Here is an 18292-nt window from a genome sequence, read left to right on the forward strand (position 1 = left end):
ATTATATATAAATACTACAGATGCATATAAACTACGGCCAGTTTTAAATAGCTTGATGTCACCCCTTGAACCTTTCTCTCCAGTCAGAATATGGTCTTGGTAAAAGGCCTGTGAACAATGATATAAATTAAAGGGGAGGGGGGAGAGGGAAATTAGAAAGATAGCTAAGGAAAAATGCAATTAGTGGTGAGAAGGCTAACAGAATTGGAGATCAGAAATTATTTTTCCCTGTGCTTCGATTCTGAGGTCACATTCAAAACTCTCTGGAACGTTGATATTCCTTTCACTCCACCCCAACACAAAATCCCCTTGCATTTGCTTAATCGAGGCTATATCATTAGGAACTGCACTGTTAAGTCTGGCAGTGCAGATACGAATCTTCCACTGAACACAGATTACTACAAGCATGACCGGCAAATCTCCCTGCACGTTTTGCAAGCTCCTTCTTTATTTCACTGTGAAGATTTTACATTAAGCACGTTTAAATCTGTGTCACTATGGTTATGTCATGAAGCAATATCATGCATGATTAGATACAACACAGACAAAACAATTAAATATTTTTTAAAAGATTCTCTTTCTCATTCAACCTCATCCAGCTTTTAGAAATAAAACATAGGCAGTTAATAGCTCAGTTTAAGAAAATTTCAGTCTTTTCAGATCTGCAAGCTGAAGCTAGCTAACTGGCTTTGTCCTGCTTTACTGACTCTCTCCTCCTTTCTCTCCTCCCATTCTGGCCTTTTACTAAAACTCATCCAGAAAACAGAGGGGAAAAAAAGAAAATCTGAGTATTTCATGAAAGGAGTGGACTACTATTCTGAAAATGTGAGGTGCCTGGGAAGTGGGTGGCAAGCACACACACCGCTCTGCCATTCCAGCATCATCCCACAGTGTCCATATCCTTGTCACGTTTCAGTGTGACTATATGCTACAATTAAGAACATGTTAAACACTGAATTCAAAGAAAACAGCAGAAATGGTGAGTTCTGTTGTTGGTAATAACCTACTTTTAAATTCCACATTACTGACCCAGATTGAATACTGTGAAGCGGTTCAAATTATCTCCTCCCCAAAGACACAAAATATGAAAACTAAGGCTTAATCCAACAGGCAAATCGCTTTGCTTCTTTGCAAAACCAGCTTGTCATTTGCGTTTATTCATTTTTAAGAAAAGTACATAAAATGTTCATGCCCTAAATGTATTTAAACTTATTAATAAAGTACATGGAAAAATGGGCTATTAAGTTTTGGCAGGTAACTTTCTTTTACAGTGCAGCCAAATTACTAGTGCTTATGGAAGAAATCTGCATGTTACCTTGAAAGAAAGAAAAAAACCATCAAACTAAGTATTTTTATGTTATAAAATGAAAAAAAAACGCAAATTCTCTTCTGTTGTATATATAATTACTGGCTTCTATAGCATATCGTTTGGTCTGGGCTTTGCATGCTTTTCTATTATTACAGCACGAAAAACAGTGTAAGGGAAGCAGGAGTGTAAAATCAATGGTACCTATCTCAGCCTTGAAAAGTGAAATTTGGAAAAGAGGCTAAAAACAAAACGAGACAACCCTGGCAATGTTATGTTATTAGCGGGCAAATGATGTGCTTGATAAATTTAATTGGCTGATAGAACTCTTAGTGCTATTACTGAGTGGTTACCAAACTGAAACATTACGGGTAATCCTAGGGGAATAAGCAAATAATAGGAAAATATGAATATCAAAGAAAAAGCAGCTTTTGTTTTATTCCAATTTACAACTGTAACAGCCTTGTAAACATCAAGCCAGGCTTGGATTCAGGAATACTAAAAGACTTTTTAAAATGCTTGTACCTTAAAGAGCAGATTCCATTACCGAATACTACAATTCCTTATTTTTTTTTTCAAATAAATGATTGTATTTAATTGTATACAGATTTTTTTTCAGACTGCTCAAACACAACAAACAATACTATTTTATGGCCGTTTGAATTATTTATGTTTCCTAATGACAAAAACTCGCCAGTTTTGATTTTGGTACCAAGGTGCTTGAGAAGTACACAGTAGTGTCATTACCATAATAACTTCTGAAATTAAAACCTGTCTAAAACTCTACGGAAAGCTAACATCCAGTTCATTAACCATTCCTGTTAGTTTGTTTTCAATAATGCAAAAATGATTAGAAGTTTAATTTGCTAATCACCTGTGTTTTGACTGGCAGTGGATATATAATTCTCTGCAGAAGTCTAAACTAGCCCTTGCAGAAAATAAAATATGCTAATGCTTTATCAAGTCTAATAATATGAATAAAAAAATCAATCATGCCTAGGTTAATCATTGATGGATGCACAATTAATTTCTCCTTAACTCTGTTTAATTTTAGAGGTAATGATGATCATGAGTAAGAGAAATGGCTATCTGTCTTTGAGAAGTTTTAGTGCTTCACTTACCAATCATGTGGTTTGCAACATGAACTTGGATATCCCATTCATTGTAGAAAACCATCTGACATTTGATGCACTGGTAGGTCTTCTTCTAAAGAAACAAGGGTAGATAAAATTTACTGAAACATACAATTGGAACCATTTCATTATAACTCAAAATACTGAGTTCAAAGTGGTCATTTAAAGCTCTCCAGCAGTGTTTTCATTAAGGCTTAATTATTAATACTAAAAAAAAAATAACACTCTGCAGTTCTGTAGTACCTTTTATCTGAGTTTCCTGAAAATCTGTAGAGAATGGCTTTTTTCAGCTTCCTAGCTCCACGGACAGACCAGTATTGCTAAAACACCAGCTTTATATTCATGGAAGGCAAAATGCAATGAAGATATGTGGGATGTGATCTGAACAGCACTGAAATCAACGTGAATCCTTCATTGTATACCAATGGATTAGGTCCTATACAGAGCTGGGCAGAAGCCAGGGGCAGAACACAGAAATCAGAAATCTGCTTCTCCCTTGTTCTCAACTAGGCTGCAGAATCTCCTCTGCACCATACATTTTAAATGGTCCATCACGTTGCCATCTTTCAAGGAGGGAAAAATCCCTGCTAGTCTGGGGAAATGGTTGCTGTAGCCGGGCAGTTTCTTTCATATCTACTGGCAAGCCTGTACTAAAACTGGGAAGGCTGGCTGGAAACTAGCCAGGGAGCAATCCTTCTGGCCATAATAGATTGGGTCTGACTTACTTAAAAATCACGGTGTATACAGATCAAATTTCATTATAAACTAGGAAATGCATTACTCTGCCCTCTTTGGTGCACAGGAAAAGTTTTTCATTTGTGTCTTTGGTGTCTTTCAAAAAAGATCTGCTATTTCACTTTTCTACCAGTTATATCACTTATCCAAGACATTTCAACATCCTAAGAGAGTGACTGTATTTTCTCCTATTATTTTTCTTCACCTGAATTGGCCAGAGATTCGATATCGGAAAATATTGCTTTAAAAGTGAAAACTAAGAGCATATTCAAAAGTGAGACTTTGTTTTTTCATCATAAGACTTAAAATCTGCAGGTATCCAGGCATCTAATGAGACAAGCCAGATTCATAAAATTATTCAACTGCATAATTGTAGTATCAAGGACTCAAGTCCTAAGGTAACAGTCCTGGAGAGCTCAACTGTTGTTTTGAAGATGCAATGAAGGCAAGGTAAGCCCTGAACTGCCACATCAAGGCAGTAACTCAAGAGACACGTATCTTTCTGTACAGCCACAGGCACCTTGCCTACATCAGCAAAAAGAAAGAAAAGAAAAAAGAAAAACATATATTTTTTAAAGAATGTAAAGTCACAAAAAGCTGGCACAGATGTAGTAAATTGCAGATTTCATATATAGTAGTTGGGGAAGAAGTAGGGTTCACCGGATAATGTGCATCAAAAATACAGCCTGTCTTGTATATATTTAACTTCTGAAGAGTGTTATACAGCTAATATTATCAATTATATTTAAAAAAGGTTTTTTTTTTCCCCTGACTCTAAACATTATTAAAGACTTGTTGGATTTTTTATCAGTACCTAAATTTAGATCCCCTGTCCCAAACAGCTAAAGTGCCTATCCATTAAGTATTTTCTACTTCAAGCTTGTAGGCAGGACTATAAAGACTTTTAAAACATACGTCATTTTGTCTTACCAAGTTAACTGAAAAATTAGTGACTAATCAAAGTCAACTCCGAAATTGTTCCTGTGGGCTCCCCTTTATAAATCTCCCATTGCTCCTCATACACAGAGCCTATTTTAATTTTCTTGATGACAATAACAAAATGTGTTGCATTGCTTCTCAGTGGAAACAATCATAAGCCCTTTTTGCCGTTTTTCATTTAAATCAACTTTAGTTTTCTGAAATGGAACCAAGTTAAGTCCTTATGTAGACAAACAAAATCAATGGGCAACCAGAAAAAAAATCTGCTTTGACTTAGTTTTACAGTTATGATTTGTAAAGTCTACTGTTTTAAAAGATACAACACTTGTTCTCTTTTCTGTTGTTGTGACAATACTGGCAACATAGGTAGAAATTCAGGTTCAGTCTAAGGATTTCCTATTATATGTCGGTAAATTTAACTTACTGCACTACATCTAGATCTATCAAAGACCTCTAAATAATGACAGTCACGATCAATGATTTATTATGCTAAGCTCTTTACAAGATGCTTTTTGATGCTGACATATAGAACAACAATATTGCATAAATAACAATCACTCTCCCTTTTTTTAAAACATTGTTTCCCTTTAGAACTAGTTAGAAAATATTTCTTACTCCCTGATGACTGGCACTATATATTGTTTATTAGCATACCCCTAGCATTATTCCTGATATGTGACTTTGTTCAAAAACAAAGAAACATAAACTTAATGGCTGGTCTTTTCTCTTGTTAGCACAGCAACGCAGAGTGCATGTCAAGAATTGTCGGCAAAATTATGACTGATGCACATAACGACAACACACAAAGGTTAGGGTTTTTTTGAAGTCTAACGCCAAAAAATAAAGTCATTTGACAACAACAAAAAATAATAATTTACTAGCACTTACTAGCCTCTTCAAAATGATCTGACATATTTGCAGAATCACACACAGAGGTTTTCTTTTTATCTTGAAGGGAAGAATGTTTTTGTGACTGCTGCTTGATCAAACACTAGTTCTTTTTTGTTTCCAAACATATTCTAAAATGTTGACATCAACTTTTATTAGCTCAACACACACTCATCTCAAAGCATCTAAACTTGTTCATGGTTAAGTTTTTATTTTAAAAGCAAACTCAGTAAACTCCATTTACTCTTAGATTTGCAAATGATCAAACCCAGTCATTTTCACACCACGTTGAACAAAAACCACATACTTATTTCCATATGTTTCACATTCTAAGGAAGTCCTTTTTCACTGCAAGTTACATCTTAGTCTCGCAAGCATTGTCAGAACCACGGGACTCATAACTGCTCACAGGAGCTCCTGGGTCCTGACGTGCTTCATGGCTGGTCCCAATTCCCTACCAGGGTGAGACCCAGGGGGAGACCCAGCCCCTCCTCACTCCGTTCGTTGTTCTCACAAAGGGGACACTTGGGGGAATAAGACAGAAAGGAGCCCTGGGGCATTGCAGCTCCACGTCCCTTGCCTGGATAGCTGGGGAAGAAGCCTTGCAGCACTTGTGTAGCACGAAACAGAAGAAAAATTGGGCTGTGACTCAAGGAGGCATTTGAATCTCTCTTGAGTGTCTCCAGCCCTTTGCGATACAAGATGGCTCCACAGAGAAAGAACAGGACTGTGACAGCCATCCTTGCCTTTTGCTTTGCTGCAACTGTTTGCAGCGAGGAATACCACCTGAGCTCCCTACCCCTCTGTCCCGAGTCACCTGTGCCTACGGAGGACTTGGCAGGACAGAGCGGGCACCCAGGCCTTGCTGCTCTGGCTCCCAGCCCAGGGCATATCAGCTCCACACAATGATGAAGGGTGGCAGCTGAGGGCACTTACACCCTAACCTGCCACCACCGCATTTGCCAGAGGACACCTGTCAGCTTCCCATGAGAGAGAGAAGCATGACAACATTCTTATTCTCCCCACTAAACACAAAAACAAGCTGATGCACATTACAGAGGAATTTCACACCAGCAAAGGTGGGCAACAGCAGACGCTAATCAGTACATTTCCATATGGACTCAGACAGGACCGTTATAGTACCTGGAGAAGCCATACTGTGCTCTAAACTGTGCCTTGTTGCAAAACTTCCAAAGACTTTTTTCCAGAGGAGAGTGACACATACATTATCAGATGGGATTAAGAAAGCGGTTTAACTTTTTCCTTGTATTTCTTATCTTATTGTGCCCTCATCTTTTCATAAAAACTCTTCAATAAGCAAGCCCACAACCCTTCACTTTGCCCCCCCCCCCCCCCCGCTTAAGAACATAAGTGCCAATTTGTCTCCTACATGCTGCACATAAATCTGAGGCCCAAGTCATTCTTGGGGCCATTCAAAATTGTTGCAGAAAGGTAACTGCTTGGACTAGGTGTTGCACAAGAGCACTGGGCAATCTGGCTGCCTCTTGCATCCCTGTTCACTTCCATTCCTGTTTTCAGAACCAATTTAAAGCCTTCTGGCATGCAATGTTTCTCTGTGATTACATTTAATGAGCTTTGGATTGGGCCTTCAATCCATGCAGAGCATATGCACGTGTCTCTCTAACCTTTTGAATAATTAATGTCACCTAGACCTTTAATTATTGTCCTGATCCTCACTTGTCACTTCACAGTTTTCAGAACTTCCTTTCTATAAAGGTGCCCAGAGTGTCCATGCCATGTCAAATGAGGCTTTGCTGCTGTTATAAACGGCCCAAGAATATGGTCTTTCAATTGGTACTTCGATTCTGTGTCCAGAAATTTAGTTGCTTTTATAAACAAAGTAAAACAACTCTACTAGAGGATTTACAGTTCTATTCAGAAGTGCTTCAGAAGTATGCAGAAGATCCTTCTGTGTAGCCTTCTGTGTGCTGTGACTGTCTGAGATACCCATACATTCTTCTTTTTCTGTTCCCTAGCCTCATTATGTTACTTGAAAATGAATTGCATATGCTGCTTACCTGCCTATGCTCCACCTCCTTGTCAAAGTCATTCACAATTTTATGACTTGCCTATTTTGTTCTAACATTTCCCAGTTTTGTACTATCGGGGAATTTCATCCATCTGACTACTTACGCTTTCTTCCAGACTACTGATATGCTGCATAAATTCAAACAAAATTGGTGCAAATAATGATTCTTAAGGCTTTCCATTATTCACACCGCTCCAACCTAAACTGCTTCAATTCACAAGACTCCTATGCTTTCTGTACTCAAGTTAGTGTTTCTTTTCTTTTTTAATCAAACAAAGTATCTGTCCCTATGCCATACTTATTCACCCAACAGATTAGTCTTTTGTGCTATACCATTTCAAAAGCTTTGCTAAAATCCTGGTAAATCATGTTTATAGGCTTCTCTGTCAGCACTTGTGGCTACTCTCTCAAAATACTCTTTATTGAAAATTTTAAGCATGGTCCTCCCTCCGTGAATCTTTGCCCTCTATCCTTCATTAAATCCAAACTTTCTAGGTGTTCTTCTATCATGTCTTTGATTTGCCTTTCTCTCATGTTTCTCACTGTTTAAATCAAGCTCACAAACCAGTAATTTCACACGTAATCCTTACATCCCCTGTTAAATGTCTGTTTAGTAGCCTTTTCCCAGGCTGTTGATACCTCTTCTTAAAAGACTGTAAATTTACCTGCTTAATGTTTCCTTTTATCTTCAGCTCCTTTCTCTGAGAAATTTGGGATGGATATTTTTCTGTGTCACTTTTTGTATACTATATTCCATTATATTACACCTAATCCATACTTCATTCTTCTCCGTGGGGAAGATATGGCACAAGCTCCACAACAAAGCATTTTTTTCAACAGTATTGGTTTCCTTGATTGCATATACCATTTCTGGATCGCCTGTATACCTCTTTTAACTGAATACTCGTTCCCTATACGAAATAACAAAAAATAGGTCTTATAGCTTCTAATGCACCCTCTCTGTAGTCTCTCAGGCTCACAGGCATCCTAGTTTAGTCTATACTCACTTTGCACCTCTCTTGCATGCATTATCAAAAATGGCTTTGATGCGTAGCTGTTAACCTACCGATAACCTCCGGTTTACACCTAGGTACATTATTTACCCTTGTCACACCAGAAAGGGGACTTTCAAGGCTTCTTCCCCTCAGTTTCAACGCAGACCGAGGGTATGCATCAGTGACACAGCTGAGACAACCTGCTGCTGCCAAAAGAGAGTGACGCCACACCTCCCACACCCTCTAATTCCCCTCTCCTGGACCAATCATTCACTCACATTTTCCCTCACATTAAATCCAGGGTGGAGCTAATTCAACCTGTTACAACAACAGAAAGGTAACCTGACAAGAGAAAGTGAATAGCAACAAATCATATGCAAAAATCAAGTTAAAACTTGCACACTAACTACAGCAACTTGCCAGCGCTAACACCTAGTGCTGCCAGCTGATTTTTTACATCGTTATTTTATTGAGTGTTAGCAGTGTGCTTGGCCCTGCACGAGGCACAAGAGCAACCATGGTCCCATCTTATTTATCCATTTAGCCATTTTTCATCATAGCTTAGATTATTTTTGACAGTACCTTAACTGAGGATTTCTTTTCTATCTTCCTGGATGCTTATTTTGTCAACCTTAAGCTCTTAAAAAACTAAGCATATGTTAGCCAGTTTCACTGTATAGTTAGCTATTTATCTTGCTTATGGGGCACTGTCATCTTGCATTTTTTTTGAACTGACTAATTGCTAACTCTTCTCATTGCTCACACAACACCCTTTAATTGGTATTTCCTGATTGTTTTTAAAAACATGTTCACAATGATTTTATGAGGATTTTTCTGTTGTTCTGCTTTTGTTTAGCAGGGTCTTAAGTATAACAGGGTCTGAGTATACATGCCCAGAGAAAGAATACAATCAATCCCATAAGGTAAGCAAAATAGAGAAAAACATCATTTTTTTTCTAATTTCTTTCATTATGATTACTTATTGCATTAATATACAAAATGCATTTAGTCAGAAATACAAACGTTCATTCTAGCAGCCCTTCCTTCTCTGCTCTGCTTGAAGTCTGGTCTGCTGTTCTGTCTTTCACCTTTACATTCTGGATTCTGCACTTAGTCGTGTTTGTCTTCAATGTCTCTTAGTTACAAACCTTTCCTTCCCCTGGCTGATGAAGCGCATTAGCTTGCAATGTCTCACATCCCCACACAGAAAGAACCACATCTTGCAACATTTAAAAATTACATCTCTTCCCCTCGAGCTCTCTAATCCTTTAACTCTCTCTAGGTCTTTGAAACTCAGTACTGAGCTGAGGTACCCGTCAGAAAAGTGACTTTAAAACCTGCCAGCATGTGGCTGTATATTTATTTTCTCTCAATTACTTCATATCAGGTTTACATAGTTTATGAGTACAAAGAGCTTTAAGTACTGTGACTTTGATTTGGGATCTGAAAAACAAATATGCATCTTTTTGTCTTTCTATCCCAGAGCCTGATCCTGGGTGAGGCTGAGCCTCTGAGCGCTGCAAGTGTATGTGCTAATCAGTGCTCAGGAACCTGGGCCTTACTGTGTCAGCAACTGAACTTTCTGTCCGCATCCCCACCTCTTTCCGTCTCCTTACATTGCACTTAAAATCAAAGGCTGCCAACCTGAGACCCTCTGAAGCCAGAGAGCTGCTAACCCATCAAGAGGCATCCAAACATTCAGCATCACAGTATCAGAGCAGCTGTATGGCTATGGGCATTAAGGAGAAGCTACGATCAAGATTGCGCTGATAATGTGGCAGATGACGCGGCATCAAAGCACAGGCAGTAGAGCATGACTTGGCAGGTCTGAGATGCAAAAAGCTGATATTCTGAGTAAGCTGATAGACTTTTTTTCTTTTTAAAGTTGCTTTTTTTTCCTTTGTTTTAAAAAAGGCATGCTGAAACAGACTGTCATTCAATAAAGCCACTACTTTCTTCACCAACAATCAGCAACAGATGTAGCCCAATAAAATTAATAGTTTGCAAGTACGCACAAGAGAATACTCTTTTGTCTCTTTTCTCCATCACAAATTTTGTAAAAGCTTTCTGGATTTTAACAGAAAGGGAAAATTGGGGGCTTTTTATATACCTTATTTTGTTTGACTTAAACACTAAAACCACTTTTCTCCCACACTATGCAAAATTCATGCTAATTAATTTCACTTTCCGAAGTTTGACTCGGGACCCTCCCCCTGCCCTTAATTGTCCACTTTCAACTCAACCTTTATTCCTGCAGAATTCTGGGCTATTACTTACCAAGATAATTTAATCCTACAGAATAGAACTTGCGCTCAAAAATATGCAACATTAATATTAATGTACAAACAGAAATATATTACTCATACATAATATATAAGAAATTAATTTTCATTGAAGTATCAGGAGAAGGATTAAACCCCTTAGATCCTTCTCGTGCAATTAGCTCTGCACTTGGGGAAGTCAATGGGACTTCACAAATGAAGGCTTCACATGATAACACTGGCAAGACGGGGGTTTTACAAAGGCTTGCCTACACTATGAAATATGCCACGAATAGAGTTCTACAATCATACTGCCGTAACTATAGTACTACCCTGTATGGATACTCTTAGGCCACATCAACGTTAACGAATATACTGGTAGCATCTGAGCTGGCACACAGCTGCTGACACTGCAATGATGCTTGACTGCGTGCCCAGTTAGAAAAACCTCCGCTGGGGCAGCGCAGCTGCCCAAGGAAGTGGTGTACCAGCAAAACAAGCACTTCGCTGAGCCAGTCTTCAACGCTAGCCACAATGATTTGTGTCTAGCCGTTTCTTCCTGTGAAGACATACTTGCTTTCCTCTAAGGCAATTAAGGGAACTTCCCAGAATTCCCTCTGTCCCATTTCATAATCTTTTACTTTCACGTTACTTCTTAAAATTCCAGCAGTTCCTCTTAGGTACATCCTGTAATAAGCTCATTTCTTTTTGCATGGGGCTGCAGTCTACCATTTTCCTATCAGAAAAAAAGAGACTGCAGAATTTGTTTCAGAAGCGGAATGTCATACTTCCAGGTTTGCAGGACTTCAACCACCATTGCATGGACTACTAGCTGTGAAGTAGGGAACGTAAGAAAACTGAGGAGCTATGGTTATGACAGACAGTTCAGGAAAATCATCAGGTGATGCAGACAGTCCCTGATTACGCCTGTGAAAGAAGCACCAAGCAGCCAAACAGGATCAATTGCAAGTTGGCCACTGTCAGTGACGGTTGCAAGGTTTTCATATGTGGACAGCCATGTTCCCAGAGTTCGGCACTGAACCCATTTCAGCCGTCAGAGCAGAAACCAAAGAGAAGACTGTTGAAGCAGTGGGAAAACAACTGTGAAAGGAAATCTGGAAGCTTGGAGTCTCAGATCACTCTTTATTGGTGAACCACCCCATTTCCTATCAGAAAATGTAGAGAGGAGGAGGTGGCCTTCCAGATACGAAAAGAAAGCCATTAGGTGTGCCTTTTAGCACAGAATGTTGATAATAGGTAAGAAACAGAAGAATTCCACTCCACACAGGATATCAAAACTGTGGAAGCATCATCGAAGGGGACAAACCTCCCACCTTGTTTTTGAGTACACAAGCAGCAAGCAACTTCTAAATGGCTGTATTTCTAAGTGGCTGTATTTTTAAGCCACTCTTCAGAGGCATTTCACAGGCATTACAAATGATCAATGAATACATGTGAGGTTTTAATCTTCAGAAATTCAGGTCTCTTATAAAAACTGCAGGCAGGGGCTATTTTTCCCAGATTTGCACATTATTACTGGTAGGACTGTACTGAGATGCTCAGTATCAGGAGAGGCCCCACCTTTTTATTCTCCGACTTACGAAGCCATATACTAGCAACAAAGGTTTAACCACCACAGAAGAGCAGGATAACATCAACATACACCTGGTAGGTAGGCCCAAAGGATGGTAGAAACCACAGAATCACAGAATTGTTAAGGTTGATCTCTGGGGGTCACCTGGTCCAGCCCCCCTGCTCAGGCAGGGCCACCTAGAACCGGTTGGCCACGACCATGTCCAGATGGCTTGCGATTATCTCAAAGGATAAACAACCTCTCTGGGCAACCTGTGACAGTGCTCAGTCACCCTCAGAGTTAAAAGTGTTTCCTGATGTTCAGAGGGAACCTACTGTGTTTTGGTTTGTGCCCACTGCCCCTTGTCCCGAAATGTCCCACGGTGAGGATGGATGTTAGCAGTAGACACGTTTCTGCTGTCATATCTACAGGTTGTACTTTATACAATAAATTGTATATACAATGCAGTAAATGGAATAAAGGAAAGATGGGTTTGGCAGGAGGAAAAAGGATCTAATGGTTTTAAACAATCAGGCATAAGATCAACTACCAGCCATCACAAAGCTGTGGGAGGTCAAAGAAGAGGACTCCTTAACAGGATGCTATATATCAGGTGGTTCATTTATGTTCATTTTGTACAACTTCATGAAACAAGCAGTACTGGGGCTACACATCTATTTTAAATTAACAGTTGGCCCATTTTATTTCCCTGATGAGAGAGTAACAAATTTGGGTGTTATGAGACAAATAATACACACATTACATATAACAACTTTATTAAGCAGTGGTAAAAAACACTTCTCAAAACATTTACAGTCACTTAAGCCGTCGGTCTGTGAGCACCACAAAGAACAGATCATGTTTTTTTATAGCTTCACTTCTTGTGACTGATTGACTTTTGCATAAAAAACAGGTATGAACTTCAGTATGAACTTCAGTTAAAGCCATCTTCCTGGTTTGGATCTCTAAAAGGCCTCTTTCCTGTCTGGATTCTCTCACCTGCTGAGTCACCTCTCTTCCCAAAACGTTGTAAAAACTTTATAGGCTTTGAGATTCCTATTCATCTATGAACTTTTTCTTGAAACTGGCCAAGAGTTACCCAAAGAGGGGGAAGAGAGAGAACTCTCTAGAGGTATGCAAACCATCAGACAAAAAGAGACACGCCGTGCTTTCCCATGTCTTGTTCCTGAAGACAATCAGGCTAGAAAACCGGGGGAAATTTCTCGTTATTTCTACCCAATTCTGAGGTCAGAATACAAATACTTATCGCTACTTTGATTTTCCACTGGTGCTAAGCAGAAGGGATATTGTGGCATGTTACCCTGGTCACTTGGCGAGCAGATACAGCGAAAGCCCCAAGAGGACAGTGGGCTGCACAGCTGACCTGTCAGAGTATACATCTCAGGATGTTTTATCTCGTAAAGCTTTTTTTAATCTACATTTGCCCCCTCTAGAGATGCTTAAGGTCTTCATCCATATTCCTGTGTCCCTCTCCAGTTCTTCTGCCTTTCTTCAAGCAGGCATTCCCCTGAATGCATTGTTTCATAGAAATCTTGGTTTGGTGCACTTGAAAACTTTGGAGAACTTGTTATCCTTTCTTCCTCTCATGCAAAGTTTAACACAGGTCTGAAGAAGGGGCCTCTCCAAATTCCCCATCTGAAGCCTCTGACAAACAACAAGACAGACAAACCGTATTAGTTTTTAATGATCAGTGGACCAGAAACTAAGAAAACTCACTACAATTCTCTCTCTTACTTCTGTTCAGCAGCTTCCAGCCAACAGATGGGGATTTCACAGACTGACTTCATGGCATGTGTGAAAAGGTGGGAAGTTTGTTGCTTAACTTTGGTAGGATTTACAGCAACAAGATAATAAATAACACCAACCTCGTTAAATTCAGAGAGGACTCTCTCTGATGGCTCACTACTGAAAGCGTAAAGACAAAGTAAAGAGAAATGCTTAAGCCTGTATCTTGTCAGCCACTCCATGGCAGCAGTACTATTAGAGCATAGTGTAATGTGAAGGTGGCCTACTGTGGCAAGAAAAACTGGGTAGTCCTTCCTAAAAAAATATATGGTCACATCTTAAATAATACTTTCCTGAAAACAATGTAAAAACAATTCAAGAAGACAAAAATGATATTTTTAGTGAGCTCATTCTGAAACTCAAGACGCAGAAAATATGTTTGCCACAGATTAGTTCCTCAAACTATTTCAAAGCCAAATCTTTGTGCCAGCAACAAACCTTCTTTACCTTTTTCTGTCCCTGGATCCAAAATCCAGCATGAAAATCACTTGGTCTGGGCCTGGATTCACTGACAGGAAACCCAGGGCACTACTCCTTATGTTTACATTACAAGTTTATGTGCTTATTCATAAAAATCCTGTAGTCAGAATGAACAGCTTGGATTGCTGGTGAGGAGGATTACTTTAATTTCTTTATGTATTTCAATTAAATGCATGAGTATTGATTTCAGTGCATTTATTTTCAGTTAAAAGCACAGTGATTTATGTTGCTAAAATGCTATTGCCTGCCCTGCCAAAAGCATGCATCTGGGAACATTTCTGGGTTGCTCACAGTCTTTTCTCTCTTCTTTCCGCCTCTGACTGCCAGTGCATGCTGTTGAAACAAACCAGCTACTTCAAAAGGCAGTTCCTGTTTTCTGTCTTTGTGAGTCTGGCAGTGTTTTGAGAAGGGGGGAGGAATAGTAAGAGAAGGTAGATTCAGAGCTCATGAATAAAGAGAAAAAAAATGTAATGATAAAACAGTACACCTACCTGAGCTCCATTCTTTCTCCCAGGGTGATACCGTTTCTGGATTCATCTGAGGTCGGATAAGTTGAGTTTCAAGGAGCCACCAGCTCTCCACAGCATCTGCATTTTGTGACTCCGTCTCCACAAGCTCATTGTCAGCCTGCACTTTCACGGCTCCTTCAGAATGGTGCTATGATGTGCCCAGTGTCCCTTGCTGTGACATGCCCATCCTGGCATACAGCTCTGCACAACCACAACAGGACAGAAGAGCAGCCCCAGATTCACAGCCCCAGCTGTTCTTCAGCTGGTGTGACGGTTGCTAGTTCTCTCCTTTGTCCAGCACTTGATATTCTCCGCTATAGTGAGTTTCTACAAGTCTTTTGCAACACCTAAATAAGCATCTTTATTCCTGCTGTAATTTTGCAGTGTACTTTACTGCTCCTTCTCTTCTCAGGACCAGAAAACCCAGAGTGTTCTTGTATTATTAATGAAGGACTGTCTGCATTGCCACAGGTAATACAGTATTCACATGAGCTTCACATTCATGGAACAAAGTGATACACAACTTAAGCTACTTACAGAAGCAATTACACTTGCTGAGCATCTACTATGGAAGTTACCAACAGGACCCCAAACTGAGCGTAGTTGCACATATGGATACGCTAGCATAAGACAGGTTTTACCCGCAAACTGTTGGTGTAAGCTGGCGTCCGTTCCCTCCTCCCCTGCCAGCTAAGCAATTAACAAGGTAACTATTATTGTACAGTTACGCTGGTATGATTCTGCACATACAGAAGTCGTGAAGCTTAAGAAGTGAGGGCACACCTTTGGCTGAGCCAGGAGTTTTCTCTCATTAGGCACACGACAGCATATTAAGGAGGAATAAGAGAAGCAAGGCCACACAGTTTTTCTTGAACACTGCTTTTCATCTTCCAAGTGTTTACAAAAAATATATCGCAATTAAGCATGGCAACACACTTTTCAGGAACTATCAGTCTTATTTTCTGAATAAGGAAAATGAAGCAGAGATGTTCAAGTTGATTTGTCCGAGTCAAGAAAGCAAATGCATGACAGAAAAAGGAATGACGTCTAGTTCCCAATTCACTATCATATCAGACCTTGTTCTCCACTTTTAGACATCAGCTATCACCAAGGAGATTGTCATCCTAGCCTAAGAGTGTGCTTGTAATGATTCAAGATCTTTACAAGAAATCTACAACCTGAATTCAGTATCTCATTAAGCTCAAAGGGTAGGTTATAGATTCACTGATTTTAGACCTCTTTCATTAGCTAGCTATCCACAATCTGCCTGTTTAAGTCTGATAGCTTATGGCTACTAGATTCAGCAGTATGATGGCCATAATGAGTTCTGATCTGTTCCTTGAGTTGTTGTAACTGATGATGAGCACCGCCCATCATTTCCCATCCCAACTGGAAGGTAACTTTCAGTGAAGATGATTCAGGTCAACATCTTTCACCCAGCAAGCAGGGTGAGCTCAGCAGGTGATAGCTCAGCTGATGACATTACACCATGTTAGAGTAGTTGCACCCTGTCATATTATCGAGTACAGGCTAGAAAGGGAAGTTTTCTAGTTCAACCGTCAGAATACTCAGCAAAGAAGTCAGAAGTGACATTTTTTAGTGTTATCTTTTAAAAATATTTTCTAGTACTCTTACCATGGTAATCTACTACTGAGTATCAAAGGGTATCCAGCACTATTAATGGTCTGACAACTAGTCTCCACATTTTTCTTGCCTTAGGAATGAAATGTTCTTTATATAAAGGTTGAAATCTCAAAGCACATGACTCTCAATAATGCAAATGAAACCTTCACTCCTTAATATTATGATTTTTTTTGTTGTTGAGAATTTCCCCAAAATAGCATGCTTAAGTAGCCATCTTCAACATCCCATTCAACTCAAGAAGTATCCTTCCACTGGAGTAGCAAAGTCACTGACTAATTTTAGAAATCCAATTTGTTTTTACTTGTTGTGTTATATTTTGTTTTCCTTTCCCTCAGCCTGGACATCCAATCTATAGCATTAAACATTCGTGTATTACCACTTTCAATTTTGATTCTTATTGCTATAATGCTCGCGTCACTACAATTTGAAACCAGTAATATCTGTTAGAAAAATAAATTATCTTTCAGGATTTTACAAACATGCATTTATGCTTTCCAGAAGTACTAATGCCCCATCAGGAACTTGATAGCTTTGTGCTTCCCATGAGAAAAGAATCTGAAAGTCTACGTTACTCATGTGGAGACTAGAACCATAGACACCGAAAAGTCAGTTTACATGCCCTGAATGGGGGCAGGGGGCAAATGGCGATTTGAAAGCAGGCAAATGCTATTCACAATTCTTGCTGTAGTTTAAAAGGCTTTTTCATCTCAAATACATTTCTAAGAGAAAAATCAAAAGGAGTAGGAAGAGGAACATGACACCAATCAGAAGAAGACATAAAAACTCAGGTTATACCTGATCCGAGCACAAGAAGATTCACTGATGACACTGAAGGTAACTGACCATATATCACCACAAAGGACCCCCAAATCTCTTTTTGTCTAGTTTACAAACAAGAAAAAGACAAGTTGGTAACATCTTATCATGGTAACTGTCTTAACACACGTGATTCTGATTGTGCTCGAGGTAGCAGGAATTGCCTTTCAATGTGACTGGGTAGAGACATTTCATGTAGTCACTCGGGGAAAGATGATAGAAACGGAAGCCAGGACGACTCTGATTCTATCAAAAACATTCAGCTGGTAATCCTGTGGGTTCCACGCAGCAGCAGTAGTAAAGGACCATCAATGGCCTGCACCGCACCTAATGGGAGCAATTCCTTTTCCCTCTTCTTTGAAAAGAAGGTTCTCCTTAGACCTGCAGTTCTCAGTCTAACCACCTACTCCTTCCATAAAGTCCACACCACATCCCTTTCCTCAGGTGTCCCCCACCACCACCCTATGTGCAAACTTGAGATGCAGAAGTCATGAAAGCATAGGACCCTTGCCTGGTGGAAGCATCCTGCCTGGTACTTCGCCCTTGTCTCCCAGCTCCACTTTCCTCTCCATGGCCCACCAGACCGCAGTCGCCTTCTCCCAGCCTGTCTCCAGTTACGTTATCAGTTGCTCCACAAATACTTACCTCTTGGCCCACATATCCTTATGTATCTTCCCTCCTCCTTCTCTGCCTCCCTTCTGCCCTCCAGTTTGCACAACACTGTTGGATGACACACTGAGGGATTTCCTACCCAACAGATGGGCTCACAAACAGGGACTGAGGAAGGTGATGGAAGAGCAGCAGCTCCCTAGCCATATACATTCACAGCAATGGGTTGCACCATGCTTGTGCCATTACAGGCTAAAAGCTTTCTTGAAACAAAAGCTATTATTTCATTTGTTTCTGCTGTGGTTTTAGGCTTCCTGATCCATATGGGGTCATTATGCAGGATACTGTGTCTAAAATATTAACTCTAAGTCACTCTATTGATAACATTTCTGAAGATAAACCAGATTCCCTTCGCTCACTACTTGACCCCCCTACCTTCCCGTATACAGGTGTTATTACTTGGTCACTGGCGACTGAGGAAGCAGATGAGATCTTTCACGAGTTTGATATTTACTTTCTACGTTATGCTGCATGGATGGGATTTCAAT

At 39.8% G+C, this 18292-nt stretch overlaps 1 protein-coding gene across 1 annotated transcript in view; it reads right to left on the minus strand.

The window, feature by feature from the left end:
- ZNF521 (zinc finger protein 521) overlaps nucleotides 1–18292 on the minus strand; it is a 234018-nt gene that overhangs the window by 117168 nt on the left and 98558 nt on the right. The window contains exon 6 of the mRNA XM_082499405.1: nucleotides 2428–2512. Coding sequence (XP_082355531.1) covers nucleotides 2428–2512 — 85 coding nt within the window. The remainder of the gene's footprint in view (nucleotides 1–2427; nucleotides 2513–18292) is intronic.

The sequence above is a fragment of the Vanellus vanellus genome (genome assembly GCF_965231255.1).
Source record: "Vanellus vanellus genome assembly, chromosome: 2".
NCBI lineage: Eukaryota > Metazoa > Chordata > Aves > Charadriiformes > Charadriidae > Vanellus > Vanellus vanellus.